The 16,703-nt window shown below is 37.1% G+C and overlaps 1 protein-coding gene across 1 annotated transcript in view; it reads right to left on the reverse strand.

The window, feature by feature from the left end:
* Window positions 1-16,703, reverse strand: part of cdh13 (cadherin 13, H-cadherin (heart)) — a 313,054-nt gene that overhangs the window by 249,530 nt on the left and 46,821 nt on the right. The window contains exon 2 of the mRNA XM_083551942.1: window positions 13,456-13,667. Coding sequence (XP_083408068.1) covers window positions 13,456-13,605 — 150 coding nt within the window. The 5' untranslated portion in view covers window positions 13,606-13,667. The remainder of the gene's footprint in view (window positions 1-13,455; window positions 13,668-16,703) is intronic.

Genomic DNA, 16,703 nt, shown 5'->3' on the forward strand with positions numbered 1-16,703 from the left:
ATCTTTAATGTTTCCTGTTCATAAATTACAGTGGCACAATCAGTTGGGCTTCAGCTCTTCGCCTGCTTTTGGACCGACTCGGAGGTCTCATTAATAACAGATACAGAGGAGGTGTGGAGATTAGCAGCGTCTCTCTGGCCGCAATGCGCACCTCTTTAATTTCATCATGGTTCCACAAATGGCTACATCTTTTTTAAGAAGTTAAACCTGTAATACACTCCATCTGTTGCTAATTCCCAAATGAAAAACATGTACATACAGCACATATGTGTGCTTCTTTCTGATATGTAGCTGCAGCACTTAGAAGTCGCATTCATCTTCTTCTGTATGGAGCTACTAATTATAACACTAGCACTTAACCTTAAACACTGCTAAGCACTATGCTCAAGTGTGTTACAATTCATCTTTTCTGTAACAAAATCAGCCAAATTCCTTTTAAAAGAGGACGTGTGTGTTTGTGTGTGTGTGTGTGTGTGTGTGTGTGTGTGTGTGTGTGTGTGTGTGTGTGTGTGTGTGTGTGTGTGTGAACTGTCTGGATGCAAATAGAGCTTGGAGGTCATATGGTTTAAGACCTCCCACTTCAAGACAGCAGGCTGTAGTATAAGATAGGAAGGATGTAAAATCAATCAATACCTCAACTCTGAAAGTTCATATCTTTTATCATGAGGTCTGCATTAGTGTTTTTTCTTTTTTGCTTTAAATCTGTAATGTCCTGCTGGATTCATACTATGTTTCCTCTGAATATCAAACACTTTAAACAATAAAACAGTATTAAAAAAAGAATAAATTAAAACATTTACATTTGTAGTTTCTTCCTTATGTGTCTTTCCTTATGTATCTTTTATGTTCATAGTACAATGTATGCTTCATTTATCTGCTTTTTATTTTGTCACTTCTTATAATGAAGATCAAATGTTACGAGTGTGTTACTCTGTATAATCATCTGATGTCACTGGACGAATTTTACAGTCTCTCTTCAAAACACAGACTAGTTTTTTGTAATCAAAACTAACCTTCCAGAGTGTTGCACGTATGTTTTTTTAACAACCTAAAGAGAACCTATACAGAACATGGTTATCTTGAGAGCTTTATGTTTATAACCAAAATCTAACCCTACAAATGTATATTTTGGGAACATTCTTGGAAAAAAAAAAAGCATTCTCATAATGACCAAAACCAAAAATTGTTAGCAGGTCTGCCCACTCTTTTATGCCTCTTTAATTTATTCTGCTTTTTTAATTTATTTTTTCTTACGACCATTAATTCCTGTTCCACAAAACTCCAAAATGATCTATTCAGAGACAACCAACAATTTGATAAGGATGACAGGAATGAAACAAGATGCGTATTTTCACTCCTTAGAGGAAATGTCATATTAAAAATAGCTCAAGCTTAGAAAGGAAGTATTACATGGTGCTTAGCTATGATTAAAGGATGCAGAGAGTAAAAAAAAAAAATGTCCACCACATCCTGTCACTCATAAGATGAGCTATCAGAGCACATTGATAGAGAAGAGAAGAACTACAGAAGACAGGATGCTCTTTAGGATTTTCTTTGTCATCAGAATTCAGAACACAGAAATGAGTATCCTGTCCTTGTTGATTCCGCCACTTCTCTGCTTGGTCCTATTTTGAGATGTGTCATTAGTTATTTCTGACATGTCTCTGCAGAGCGTAGTGGTGCTAGAACATCAAAATGAACTGGTTTTGCATTGCAGACTATAAGATACCTGAGTACAGCATCCCACCCCTAATAAACGTATACACTTATGCAGAGAGAGACAGCAAGAACATTTGAGCGTTTTATAACAGCTGCCACGGAGCATATTATCGACATAGGGAGTGACAGTGAAGCTAGCTTAAGAACCCAATGACAGACACTGACATACAGTAATAAAACTCTACTAATGAAGGGAGGACAGCAACGAGATGCTAAATTTAAAATTTTTAGGTCCAAGAAGCACCAGTATTCAGCAGACACAGTAGGTAGAACACAAATGAGATACAGATTGCTTTTAGACCAGCTCTCTGTCATAAAAAAAAAAAAAGAGGAATTATGCAATAACTGAAGTTCTAGAGAAAGACCATGACCGGACATTTTCCTTCCTGACTGGTTTTGTGCTACACGTTCTCTACTCTTTACTTCCTTCCTATATACACTATATTGCCAAAAGTATTGGGACACCTACCCTTTCATGCCATATGTGGTTAGCACTAAGCTAGAGGCACACAATTGTATAGGATGTCTTTGAATGCGATATAATAAAATTTTGCTTTACATGGTTCGGAAAAAAAGATCTTGAGTGGCCTGCTATAGAGCTCTGACCTCAAACCTACTGAACACCTTTGGGGTGAATGTGACTTTACTAACACCCTTGTGGCTAAAGAGCACAAATGTCCGAAAGCACATTCTACAATCTAGTAGAAGATCTTTTCAGAAAAGTGGAGGAAATAAGAAGAGCAAATTTTTACTAAATGTGGAATGCTATGCTCAAAAAGCACATACCATACTTATGACCCTTATGGCAATATAGTGTATGTATGTATATATGTGTGTATATATATATATATATATATATATATATATATATATATATATATATATATATATATATATATATATATATATATACACAGTGAGGAAAATAAGTATTTGAACCCCCTGCTATTTTGCAAGTTCTCCCACTTAGAAATCATGGAGGGGTCTGAAAATGTCATCGTAGGTGCATGTCCACTGTAGGAGACATAATCTAAAAAAAAAAAAAATCCAGAAATCACAATGTATGATTTTTAAACTATTTATTTGTATGATACAGCTGCAAATAAGTTTTTGAACACCTGAGAAAGTCAATGTTAATATTTGGTACAGTAGCCTTTGTTTGCAATTACAGAGGTCAAACGTTTCCTGTAGTTTTTCACCAGGTTTGCACACACTGCAGGAGGGATTTTGGCCACTCCTCCACACAGATCTTCTCTAGATCAGTCAGGTTTCTGGCCTGTCGCTGAGAAACATGGAGTTTGAGCTCCCTCCAAAGATTCTCTATTGGGTTTAGGTCTGGAGACTGGCTAGACCATGCCAGAACCTTGATATGTTACTTACAGAGCCACTCCTTGGTTATCCTGGCTGTGTGCTTCGGGTCATTGTCATGTTGGAAGACCCAGCCTCGACCCATCATCAATGCTCTAACTGAGGGAAGGAGGTTGTTCCCCAAAATCTCGCAATACATGGCCCCGGTCATCCTCTCCTTAATACAGTGCAGTCGCCCTGTCCCATGTGCAGAAAAACACCCCAAAAGCATGATGCTTCCACCCCCATGCTTCACAGTAGGGATGGTGTTCTTGGGATGGTACTCATCATTCTTCTTCCTCCAAACACCTTTAGTGGAATTATGACCCAAAAGTTCTATTTTGGTCTCATCTGACCACATGACTTTCTCCCATGACTCCTCTGGATCATCCAAATGGTCATTGGCAAACTTAAGACGTGCCTGGATATGTGCTGGTTTAAGCAGGGGAACCTTCCGTGCCATGCTTGATTTCAAACCATGACGTCTTAGTGTATTACCAACACTAACCTTGGAAACGGTGGTCCCAGCTCTTTTCAGGTCATTGACCAGCTCCTCCCGTGTAGTTCTGGGTTGATTTCTCACCTTCCTTAGGATCATTGAGACCCCACGAGGTGAGATCTTGCATGGAGCCCCAGTCCGAAGGAGATTGACAGTCATGTTTAGCTTCTTCCATTTTCTAATGATTGCTCCAACAGTGGGCCTTTTTTCACCAAGCTGCTTGGCAATTTCCCCGTAGCTCTTTCCAGCCTTGTGGAGGTGTATAATTTTGTCTCTAGTGTCTTTGGACAGCTCTTTGGTCTTTGCCATATTAGTAGTTGAATTCTTACTGATTGTATGGGGTGGACAGGTGTCTTTATGCAGCTAATGACCTCAAACAGGTGCATCTAATTTAGGATAATAAATGTAGTGGAGGTGGACATTTAAAAGGCGGACTAACAGGTCGTTGAGGGTCAGAATTCTAGCTGATAGACAGGTGTTCAAATACTTATTTGCAGCTGTATCATACAAATTTTAGACCCCTCCATGATTTCTAAGTGGGAGAACTTGCAAAATAGCAGGGTGTTCAAATACTTATTTTCCTCACTGTATATATATATATATATATATATATATATATATATATATATATATATATATATATATATATATATATATATATATACAGTGAGGAAAATAAGTATTTGTAAAATAAGTATTTTATATATATATATATATATATATATATATATACAGTGAGGAAAATAAGTATTTGAACACCCTACTATTTTGCAAGTTCTCCCACTTAGAAATCATGGAGGGGTCTGAAATTGTCATCGTAGGTGCATATCCACTGTGAGAGACATAATCTAAAAAAAAAATTCAGAAATCACAATGTATGATTTTTTAACTATTTAATTGTATGATACAGCTGCAAATAAGTATTTGAACACCTGAGAAAGTCAATGTTAATGTTTGGTACAGTAGCCTTTGTGTATATATATATATATATATATATATATATATATATATATATATATATTTATATATATATATATATATATATATATATATATATATATATATATATATATATATATATATATATATATATATATATAATTTTTTTATTTTTTTATTTATTTGTTTATTTTTTTTAATACTGTGTAGTTTTAACAGAGTAGCACGTCTCCATCACTCCTTCACTTTCTGGATTTCTGCATGTGTACAGTTTTACACTCAATCCTCAAACCACAAACATGAATTAAAGATAAAGGCTTCACATAGCATTATATGTATTTAAAAAAGAGAACAAATGGCAAACATTTAAAATAGTGGACAATCCTCGAATTGAAGAAATGAAAAATCTTAATCATTATAACCTCATCGCATCTAACGAGGTACCAATTCTCCAAAACCAAAACCAAATCAAAAGCAAAAAGGAAAATACACGTCAGATCTCCGCAGCAAAAGTCTACCAATGCACAAAGAGTATTTTGTTCCTAGATTAAAGTTTTGCGATACACTTGCTTTCTGCTTTCTATTTTCTTACCTCGAAAGGCAAGGTGACCAAAAAAAAACAAAAAAACAAGCAAAATGAAAAGCAACAGTAAGCCATATCCCCTGCATCCATTTCCTATTGAAATCTGCTCTTTCATTAATTCGTATATCGATCGTGTGCACAAGGCTGTGAATTATGCTGTGAAATATAAGACTTCACATAATAGCCTCCATTTATCAGCACGCTGCCTCTTCAGCAGCTCCCATGACCACGCTGGCCTCTGGGGCCAATAAAAACATTTTTCCCATTTCCTCTCACACTTATCAATAATCAACATGCAATAAAACTGACAAATAAAGCAAATGCTGCATTTATTCTCTCAACAAAAACAACTGTGAGGTCCCCAGCTGAAGTGCAGGCTAGTGGCTTCAGGCTCGGTGCTTTTCCACGTTTATTTACTTTTTTCTCCTATTTAGCCTGACGGAGATTACAGGCCAAATGATCCATAATGAGCATCACCCGCACCCCCACCACACACACCTTGATTCTGCCTCTTCAAGCGTGACTATTCCAATAAAGCTCTTCTGGAAATCCCTCAGTCGATGCTATTGTCGCCACAAGTGGATACATGGAAATCACAGCAAGGTGCAAAAAGCCCCATGCTCCAAGCTGCTCGCTCTTCACTGCACCATTCTGAATTGTGCCATTGTGTGCAAACTTCAATATGCGAAAACTGCACTGAGCTCCCTGTAAGAGCAATTCAAAGTGGGACAAGAGAGATGGCAATCCTTTCAAACACGCGAGTGGGATTGCACTAGCACTAATGTCTTTCCAAATCTGCATTAACATTATACTGTTATAATGAAAGAGGTTTAATTCATTTTTACTCTACAGTACAGAGCACCCCATGCAGACCAGGAGAATGATAGGCTGAGAATAGAGTAAACAACAGCAGGAATGGTGACACACCAGAAGCTCTAGCACCCTCTTATTAGACCTAAAGATACAGAAACAGCACCGGAAAGACACGGGTGATAGTTGGTATGAGTCAAGGAATGACAGGCCTGGGAAATCTTTTCATCATGGCAGACAAGAGCAGTGTGAGTGCACAACACTGGGAAAGGCTTCGCCCAAAGTCTGTAACGTGCTACCCAGCATGGGGGTGTTCTCCAGAAAGAGAAAGACTGCATAGAAATGTAAATAAATGAGTGGTAACACTTTATGTAAGGGTGTTCACAAAGGTGTATGAAGCTTGCATGAGCAATTCATGATCATATAAAATTACTTATTTTGTTTTTATTTAATATTATTGATTAACTATTCAAATATCACGTTAGTCGGCTGTTCCCATTAGGAGTCGCCACAATGGATCATCTGTCTTCATATCCCCCTGTCCCCTACATCCGCCTCTTTCAAACTAACTACCTGCATGTCTTCCCTCACCACATCCATAAACCTCCTCCTTGGCCTTCTTCTTATCCTCCTTCCTGGCAGCTTCATCCACAGCATTCTTCTACCGATATACCCAATGTGCCTCATCTGCACATGTCCAAACCATCTCAATCATGTCTTCCTTACCTTGTCTCCAAAACGTCCTACATGCGCTGTCACTCTAATAAACTCGTTTCTAATCCTGTACATCCTCATCACTCCAAATGAAAACCTTAACATCTTCAGCTCTGCTACGTCCAGCTCCACCTCCACCTCCTGTCTTTTAGTCAATGCCACTGTCTCTAAACCATACAACATCGCAGGTCTCACCACAGTCCTATAAACTTTTCCTTTCACTCTTGCACTTTTACCTTTCTATCACAAATCACTCCTGCCACTCTTCTCCACCCACTCCAACCTGCCTGCACTCTTTTCTTCACTTCTCTAACACACTCTCCATTACTTTGCACTGTTGACCCCAGGTACCTGAATTCCTCCACCTTCTCCAGCTCTTCTCCCTGCAACCGCACAACTCCACTGCCCTCCCTCTGATTTACACACATGTATTTTGTCTTACTCCTACTGAGTTTCATTCCCTCCAGTGCATATCTCCACCTCTCCAGGCTCTTCTCCACCTGCTCTCTACTCACACCCCAAATCACAATATCATCCGTAAACATCATAGTCCAAGGAGACTCCTGTCTGACCTCATTCGTCAGCCTGTCCATTACCACTGCAAACAGAAAAGGACTCAGAGCCGATACATGTCCTGCACCACCGGCACATACTTCTCTGACACACCTGACTTCCTCATACAATACCACAACTCCTCTCTTGGCACTCTGTCGTACTCTTTCTCTAAATCCACAAGCACACAATGCAACTCCTTCTGACCTTCTTTATACTTCTCCATCAACATTTTCAAAGCAAACAATGCATCTGTGGTGCTCTTCCTCGGCATAAAAACATCCTGTTGCTCACAGATGGTCACCTCTTTCCCTCAGCCTGGCTTCCACTACTCTTTCCCATAACTTCATGGTTTGTTGATCAACTTTATTCCCCTGCAGTAACTGCAGATTTCTCTTATTCTTAAAAATTGTTACCAGCACACTCCTTCTCCATTCCTCATGCATTGGACCTTCCAGAATCTTGTTAAACAATCTTGTAAAAAACTCCACTGCCATCTCTCCTAAACATCTCCACGCTTCTACTAGTATGTCATACCTGTACACCTGTACTACACGTAAAACATGTAGCAGCAGTGCAATAGATACATTTATACTGATGTGGGTCAGAAAGGTCAGGTAATGTAAACATCAAGAATTAGAAATGTGGCACAATTCACCAGGCAGGCTAGTCTTTCTAAACATAACTGCTGATCTCCTGGGCAGTCCTGAAGACACCTTGTTGATGTGAGAGGTCTTTGGAGATTGGCCAGACTGAATAGAGCTGACAGAAAACCTACAATAACACAAACAGCCACTCTTACAATTGTGGAGAGCAGAAAAACATCTCAGAATGCACAACGTGCATCAAACCCTGGACCACTGAATCTGAATCTACTGGAAACACCTTTGGGATGTTTTAGAATGGAAGAATCACAGCCTGAAAGCATGATGAAATCAACATGGAACAATATCGCAGAGAAGTGTTTCCAAAATCTTGTGGAATCCATGCCATGAAAAAATAAAGCGGTTTTGAGAGCAACGGTAGCTAGTATGAGTACAGTTCCCAGAGTTCCTGATACCGATTAGTGAGTGTAAGCTGTCATGCACATCATTGAATGTAGGTAATAAACAGTAATACACAGGAAGTCAGGGAACAAAAAATAACAAATATAAAAAACAATATTTAAATTCTACTATGAAACTAAACAATGTACCATTTTGTACTGCAATACTAAACAGACTCGAGATCCTTCAGGTTTTTGTGATATAAAATATTAAACCATAATATTAAAATATAAATCATGTAAGATTTGTAGTGCCTGTAATTTGTTATAGCAAACAACAAAATTAAAGTGAAAACAAGCAATGCTTCAAGGAAAAACAGGAAGCAAAAATACTTGTAGTAGCTACTAGTAAACCCCCTATTGCATCTCATGCACACCCCTTATCTAATACCTAATTAAAGCATACTTTTGCTTATAATAAAGCACTAAACAATTTCACTAGATTATAAAGACAGCTCCTGAGCAAGACATTCCACAGGTTTTCCGTACCATCTTGGCTTTCACTGAGTCATTTCAAAATGTTAGTCCTTGTCTTTTTTTTCCAGAATCCATTTTTTTGTTGACTTGGATTTTGTGCTTTGGCTCGTTATCGTACTGGAAGGTAAAATTTTTCTTCATTTTCAGCTGTCTAACCGAGGCCTTGCAGGTTTTGTGCCAAAATAAATTGGCCTCTGGTGCAATCCATGATTCCCTCTCTCTTGACTAGAGCTTTAGAGCGTCCATCTAGCCACCATACCCAATAACCACATATTCTACACCTGTGAAGAATACAAGAGCTATCACATTCTGGGACCAGTACTTGCCTGATATTTCAGCAGCTCCTTTAATGTTGAATGTTGAATGTTTAATGCTTTTTCATGTCTTTTCATCCCTTTTGGAAAATTGCATACACAGTCCTGTTCTTGGTAATGTCTTGTCATGCATTAATAATAGTCTACAGGGTATAGCGAATGTCTTTTGAATTCTTTTGTACCCTTTTCCTAATCAATACCTTTTTTTTGCCTAAACTTAGATCCTATACATGCTTTGCAAGCACGTTAAGGACCATTACTTCAGCAGTCAAATGAAACCAAGGAAATGTCCAAAATATTCTTACAGAAATTGCAGACTTCTCTTGGGGGGTTAACCACAGTTATGACAGCTGTATGGTAATTTGCTTTCGAACATGATTTTGAATGTAATTGGTTAATTCTGAGCTCAGTCGCATTCCCTATTACAAATGGATGTGCACACTTCTGCAACTAGGTTATTGTTCGTTTTATCTTTTCCATTTTTCCCTTAAGCATTGTTTTTTCACAGGAATTCCCTTGATTGATATACCACATCACAGATGGAAAATGATCTGATATGATTTATCTTCACGGATTCATTCAACCCTTCTTTCACTTTATTCTCACTGCAAAAATATCCTGGATGTAAAAGCACACGTTATATATTTCTTCATATTTCAACTTTTCTACAAATATTTTATTCATTTCAGGCTTGACCCTGGATGCTGGTTTTGTCTGGAAAAAAGCAAAATGGTCTGCAACTGAATATATTTAAACTTTAATAAATATTTATCGAAATGTGCTACATGGCGTTATATTTCCTATATAATATTTTAATAATGAGAAATAATAGAAAATGTTTCCTAGATTTAAACTATACTCAATATATCATGTTCTGAATTCCTGTGTCAGGGTTAAATTTTATACATGTGTTCGAAGTACATGAAGGAAAACAGAGAACCTAGAGGAAACTCACATGAACATGGCAAGAAAATGCAAACTTCGCACATAGGAAAAACAAACCCAGAACTGGGGAGCGAATGTGGAGCCAAGAATTATAATATAAACCTGTAGAGTTGATTAGATGATAAAGATTGTGATTACTGACTACATTTATCTACTGTATATGGAAATGTTGCAAATTCCAATTGTACAAATGATCCTATAACTCGGATCATTATGATGGAATCCGAAATGATGCTAAATAAATGTGTTGGCTCTGTCATCAGTAGATCTTGAGTTCCATTCGCAGCAACTTTACAGCCATTCTGTAATATGTCATACTCTCTCTTCTGTCAATAGACAATCACAGTCTTCTGTGAGCTCATAGACAGAAGAGAGTATTTTCCTCTTAGTGTGTTACTTTGTCTTTTGATGCAGCTTGAGCACTAATAGATAGGATTTTTGTTGGCATATGGTTCAGCTTTTCTAAAATGTGACTTAGAATGTATGTAGTTACAGTATATCACATCTACACAATTCTCTTATTTACACTGATTTCGATGTAAACCTTATAAGCAAAAATCAGCTCGACCCAACCTACACTATCTGGACAAAAGTGACCTTTCCCGTTGTGGGCCGTCAGGGCCAGCAAAGCCTTCTCTGCTGGCCTGAACACTATCAGAAACACTGACCTATATTTACAACCTAAATTCTAATATTTGTTTCATGAAATTTAATTAATTTATTCCCAACAGTTTATTCTATTCATTTCGTAGTTCTCTTGGCTGCACTGCTTCCAGTACGTGTATGTGGATGTTAGAATTTTTTGTCCAATCAGATTTCAGCCTCTATGTGCTGCCATTTCAATCTTATCTGCCCAGGGCCTTCAAATTCTGTACTGCTGGCCTTTTTACCATCATCTCCTTAAGAAATAGCTCTGTTTAACCAATTAGATTTCAAGCTAGCTGGCATCAGCAGTTTTATGTCCTCTGATTTTTTGGTCAACTGTTACAGCCAAGTTTGACTGAAAAAACATGTCTATAGCATGCTTCACACATTAATACATTAGAGCAGTGGTTCTTAACCTGGGTTCGATCGAACCTCAGGGGTTCGGTGAGTCAGTCTCAGGGGTTCGGCGGAGGTCAAGACACACACCCGACTCATATGATTCTTGATGACACGCCATCATTGGCCATCATTGGAAGGGTTCGGTGGATGCGCATATGAAACTGGTGGGGTTCAGTACCTCCAACAAGGTTAAGAACCACTAGATTAGCATTAGAGTTAGACATTTTATGCATACAGAGGAAGAGAAATTAATTTGGTCCCGGACATAATAAAAAATCTATTTTCTATAAAAGCTAGACATTGTGAGGAGAGGTCTGCCAACTCTAAAGCTAGCTAGCTTGTCTCAGCCCGGGAAAGGGTTTGTTCTCCACTTCCAGATCAGTGAATACGAGCCGTACCATGAATGAATACGTGAATATGTGACTCTGAGGAGCGGTGCAAATTATGAGTATGCATTTCTGGTAAGTAGGTTGTATTTAATTAACTTTTTTATGTTTTTATCATGTTATCAGACAGATATTAATTCTGAACTGCTCCAGATGATGTAGGTGGCACAGTTGTAGTTGTGGTATAGAAGTTTGGAGCTTGCTTCAGTAAAATTGTATTAACCCTCCATATGCAAAATGCCTCTCTCTGTAATGGGACGCGTTGGATAAAGCTCTGATCTCAACCCAACTGAACACCTTTGTGATGAATTAGAACGCTGACTGAACCTCAGACTGCCTCACCCTACATCAGTACCTGATAGGGGGTGTAAAAGTACACAAAATTCACTATTCGGTTTGTACCTCAATTTTTAAATAACGGTTCGGTTCAATTTTAGTGTAATATTTTATAGTAATATTATTTTATAACATTTTATAAAAAACTAAATAGGACAAATCTAATTGATGATTGCATCAATTAGATTTGTCCTATTTAGTTTTTTATAAAATGTTATAAAATAATATTACACCTCCTAACACTTTTATTATAAATGATTAAATCAGGTAATTAATTAAATTGCTACAAATTAAACGGAGTAAATACAATTAAATGATTAAAAAAATTTAATTTAATAGTTTGGATTTGTTAGACCCAATATAGATGTGTGTGTGTGTGTGTGTGTGTTACATTTAATATTACATTTTCTAAATTATATGATAAACTCAACTGTTCTACTTATTTCAGCATAATATTTTACTTCATTCATTCACTTCCTTAATATGTGGAATTGTCAAGATTTTCTCATTTTAAGTGAAATTCTTGAAGCTGGACATAAAATCCTAACTCTAGTGCTATGGATTCTTTAGCGTTTTCATGCTCAATTTTATACCCCTGGCATTGTTGTATGTTTTCAAGTTTAATAATAGTAATTAAAAAATGCGCTCAATGTGCGAGGCGGAGACTAAACAAACTTGCAGGTCGCCACTTAATAGATTCTGTTCTGTACATAAAAAGGATTGCATTTGGTACACATGTGTATCGAAACGAAAGACTGAAAGACTGTTATATCGTCAAAATGTATGTATGTAGTATTATACCTGTGCTATCTACTAGCTCTTTTTATTGTATTACTCTCTCACAGTGTATACTCTGTAGAATAATAGTCTGTGCTCTCTCTCTCTCTCTCTCTCTCTCTCTCTCTCTCTCTCCCTCTCTCTCTCTTGTCAAGCTATACATGTTCTTTTCCTGCCTAATCTGATGTGATGCCTTATCATGAAACACATCTACTGCTGTGGCTCATCTCACCCTTCGGACCTGTCTGATTCATCCTGATGCTTTACTTCTGCTTGGAAAATTCTGTGACTCAGTTTTTGCCCCTGTAAACAGTCACCACGTGGATACCTTAAAGACTTAAAAAAAAAAAAAAAAAAAAAAAAAAAGCATATGCTCAATACTTACCCTTGCTTCAGTGGATAATCTTTCCTTAATACTATAGTTTTAAAAATTGATGTGATCAATCCTAGTGCTTTTATTGACGCTATTTACACATAACCTTCAACACACCTTCAATCTCCTACACCTGTGCACTGTAATAATTTATAATCCAAACATGGCAGAAAAAACAGCATCCACATCTGGGTTGTTCCTATGGGTCAACTGCGGTTGTCACACTCTGGGTCTCTTTTTCGGTATTAAAATACATGTATATCTAAAATTCTATTAACCTGTTTAGTGAAATATTGAATTGAACTGAGCATAGGTCACGTGTGTCAGTTATGTCATATAGGGATTTTATGGAGTTTATACAGCCCTATGAAGTAAGAATTTTGCTGAGAGTGGTATAACAGTTGTATGGCAGACAGTACACTAAAAACAAATACATTTAAAAAGTAAAGTCAGAGAATAATAAAAACAAAATGCCACTTCACATAGCATTACACATTAATACTAAGTTTATACATGCCCAGCATTGATTTCTTGCCAACATATTATGTAAAGTGACACAAAAGACAGACAGACATACACAAATGCACTCACTTACCCTGAGTGTATGGGTAGATTGGGATGGTGCCCCAATTATGTCCACCTGTGCTGTGTCATCAGCGTGGCCACTGTGCCAGTGAATTAATATCACCGTCCCACTGTCGGCTACATCTCGTCTCGGGGCCAGATTCATGTCCTGGTCTATCATGAAGTCAGGGTTGGACACTTCAAATGCCACGTCCTTACTCCCCTCACAGTCATCAAACAGCACTGCAGACACAAACGCAAACACACTCATTAGCACTGCAGCAAGAACCAAAGCTACAATCTTCCAAATAATGTGGAGAAGTGTGAATGACATTGCAGTAGTAGACTGGACACTTTGCTCCACGTACAGAATCACTTTTTTCCTGAAAATTTGGCACAGTAGGTTCTTTTCTGTGGTAATTTATGTACCGTTAAAAGCAAAAGAAAGATTTGCTGTCTCAGAAATAAAGTGCCATGTCCCTGAGAAATGTGACTGCACCTGTAAGTTCGTTCTGTGCTCACTGAGGCGTGCGCTTAAAGCAAAGTAGAAAATGTAAAATATGACTCATTTATCAGGAGGCATTAATGTGAGATACCTTAACCTTCCAAATATCCTCTCGCCACCTTTCTCTCATTCATTCTCTTTCTCCCTCTCTCTCCCTTGCTTTCTCTCTCTTTCTCTATGCCTCTAACTCCTGCTTTATCTCTTGCTACAGAACTTTAGTCTGATTTATAGTCAATGCACTCAACACAATTTGTTGGTGATTAGAGCGAAAAAAAAAAACTGTAGTGTTTGTACTCCGGCAATTTTCAGCTTGATCTATATCCACTGTATATGGAGCATATGGGTGATTAGCAAAAACAAGAGCTGTAACAATTCCCTACACTGAGAAAAGAAATGCAGGTAACGATTGTAAAGTGTAGTTGGTATTAATATACTGTATATGTATGTATATTATTTGCGATTAAAACAAATTTATTATTACTATTTTTTTATTATTACTGAAGCTTTTTGCTATTTGTATAGGTCAATTTTTGAAGATCAGAGTACTTTTTTCCACAGAGAGAATTTATTTTTATTTGTAGTCAATATGCGAGGTATATCTATAAAATAATGAGACTGTGTTCCTAACTCTTAGACAAAGAAGGGAGAACTGATTGTGAACACTTGAATGGTGACTTTGAACATGTCTTAAACTGCATGATGGATATCAACACTCTCAGCCGTTCAGTTGATCGTCAGCCGTCATTTAAAATTAGTTTAGTTGTCTAATATGTGCAGGAAAATGCTAAGTTTAAAAGTCGAGCAATTTGTCAATTGAAATTTTTTTGTACAATTTAACAAAATACCAACAGAATCTTTTCAAATGCTTACTGAGGTTTACGGGAAAAACTGAGTCTCATGCCCATGTGTTTGAGTGACACAAAAGATTCAGTGAAGGAAATGAAAATGTGAATGATGATGAACGCCATGGACGACCTTCCACTTTAAGAACCGAAGAAAATGTGGAAAACATTAAACAGATAGTACAAAAAGACTGTTCTGTCCAGAAGACAGAACAGTGAACCAGCATTATTATAAGGACGTTTTGACAAAGCTGAGAGAAAGAATCAGAAAAAAGGGCAGAACTGTGAAAAAATTGGTTTCATTCTTAATGAAGACAATGTGCAAGCTAACATCCTCAATATGCGATGAATTTAGCACCATGTGACTTTTTTCTTTTCTTTAAAGTGAAATCGTTACTAAGAGGAACACATGTTTAGTCAACTGATGCAGTAAAGATGAAAATGGCACAAGTTATAAAAAAGCTGACGAAAAATGATCTGCTCCATGCCTTTGACCAGTGGAAAACAAGATTGCAGCGGTGTTTAAGTGTGAATGGGGTGTATATTGAATGGGACAAGCATTAAAACTGGCATGCATATAAATAAAGATAAGTTATTATATCAGTCTTGTTATTTAATAGACATACCTCGTAGCACAATATTATTACAGAAGTTATTACTTTTGTGAATTTTTAAAAGAAAGAAATAACAGGAGTGTTACTGCAGAAAAAGTCTAGGTTTTTTTTTTTTTTATATATATATATTATATGTCCAGAATAAACTGACTATTTAATTTCTAACTTCTAGACATTCTTTACTAATTTCAAGCTTTAAATCATATTGTTCTCATCACGTTTTAACTAGTAAGAATTTTAATTTGCCAATAAAATCCAGTTTTATTGAGAATTAATTTGCATGTAATGTATAATATTCTCACAATAAGAAATATTCTAAACATTATATATTATTCAGTGATTAAAAAGATTGTTCCAGTTATTCTTATTAAAAAGTAATTTTATGCCTGCCTCATACTAAGAACTTTATAATGTAACCATTGCAGTTTCAAAAAGATTTGTTCACATATTTTAACTTTTATTGATGGAATTCAATATTTGCTTTCAAGCTCTCAACTGCCCATTTTAATTAGTTTTGACTAAATGTCTGTTTTGTTTTTTTCTTTAGTAAAAGTCAGAATTTTTGTCCAATTACAGAACATGCAATTCAGAAAAACTGGAAAAAAAACGCTGAAGTATTTCTTTAATTTCCGTATTTCTCTGCATAAATGCCTGCACAAAGGTTACAGTCTTTCTATAATTACCTGTGAGACATGGAGAGTAAATAAATTTTACCTCTGACTAAGGTTCCTGCATGATGGAAAAAAGAGTACGACAGAGAGAGAAAAAGGGTAAGGGGGGAAAAGATTCTTCAAGAGAATGATGCAGTATAACTTCCACTAGCAGCTGTGCACTCTGCAGTGAACAATTATCATATTTGTCCTGAGAACAGTTCTTGCCAAGTCGCTTCATTGTTCAGAAAACTGGCCATAATTCAGGGTTCGCGCTCTCTTATTTTTCTCTTTCGATCATTCAGATAAAAGAGTAGCACAATGGCACAGTGAAGCAGGGGTACTGGGAAACCTCTGAAAGCTTACTTTAGTTTTAGTTTAGAAGATGGTCAATAGTTTGTTCATAAAAAAAATACAAAAATAAAGGTTTTGGAGTGAGGCCCCAGCTACACATCCTGCAGTATGGGTGTATGTGTGTGAGTCTGTGCGTCTGTGTGTGTGTGTGTGTGTGTGTGTGTGTGTGTGTGTGTGTGTGTGTGTGTGTGTGTATGTGTGTGTGTGTGGTAAGCTGTGCCTCAAGTCTGACTGAGTGAGATACCGCCACAGAAGCCCAGCTTATCCCCTCTGATCATGTCCATGGCTGTCTTATCTCTCGGTCCCATACCCCC

Source organism: Silurus aristotelis (assembly GCF_946808225.1).
Source record: "Silurus aristotelis genome assembly, chromosome: 10".
NCBI classification, from domain to species: domain Eukaryota; kingdom Metazoa; phylum Chordata; class Actinopteri; order Siluriformes; family Siluridae; genus Silurus; species Silurus aristotelis.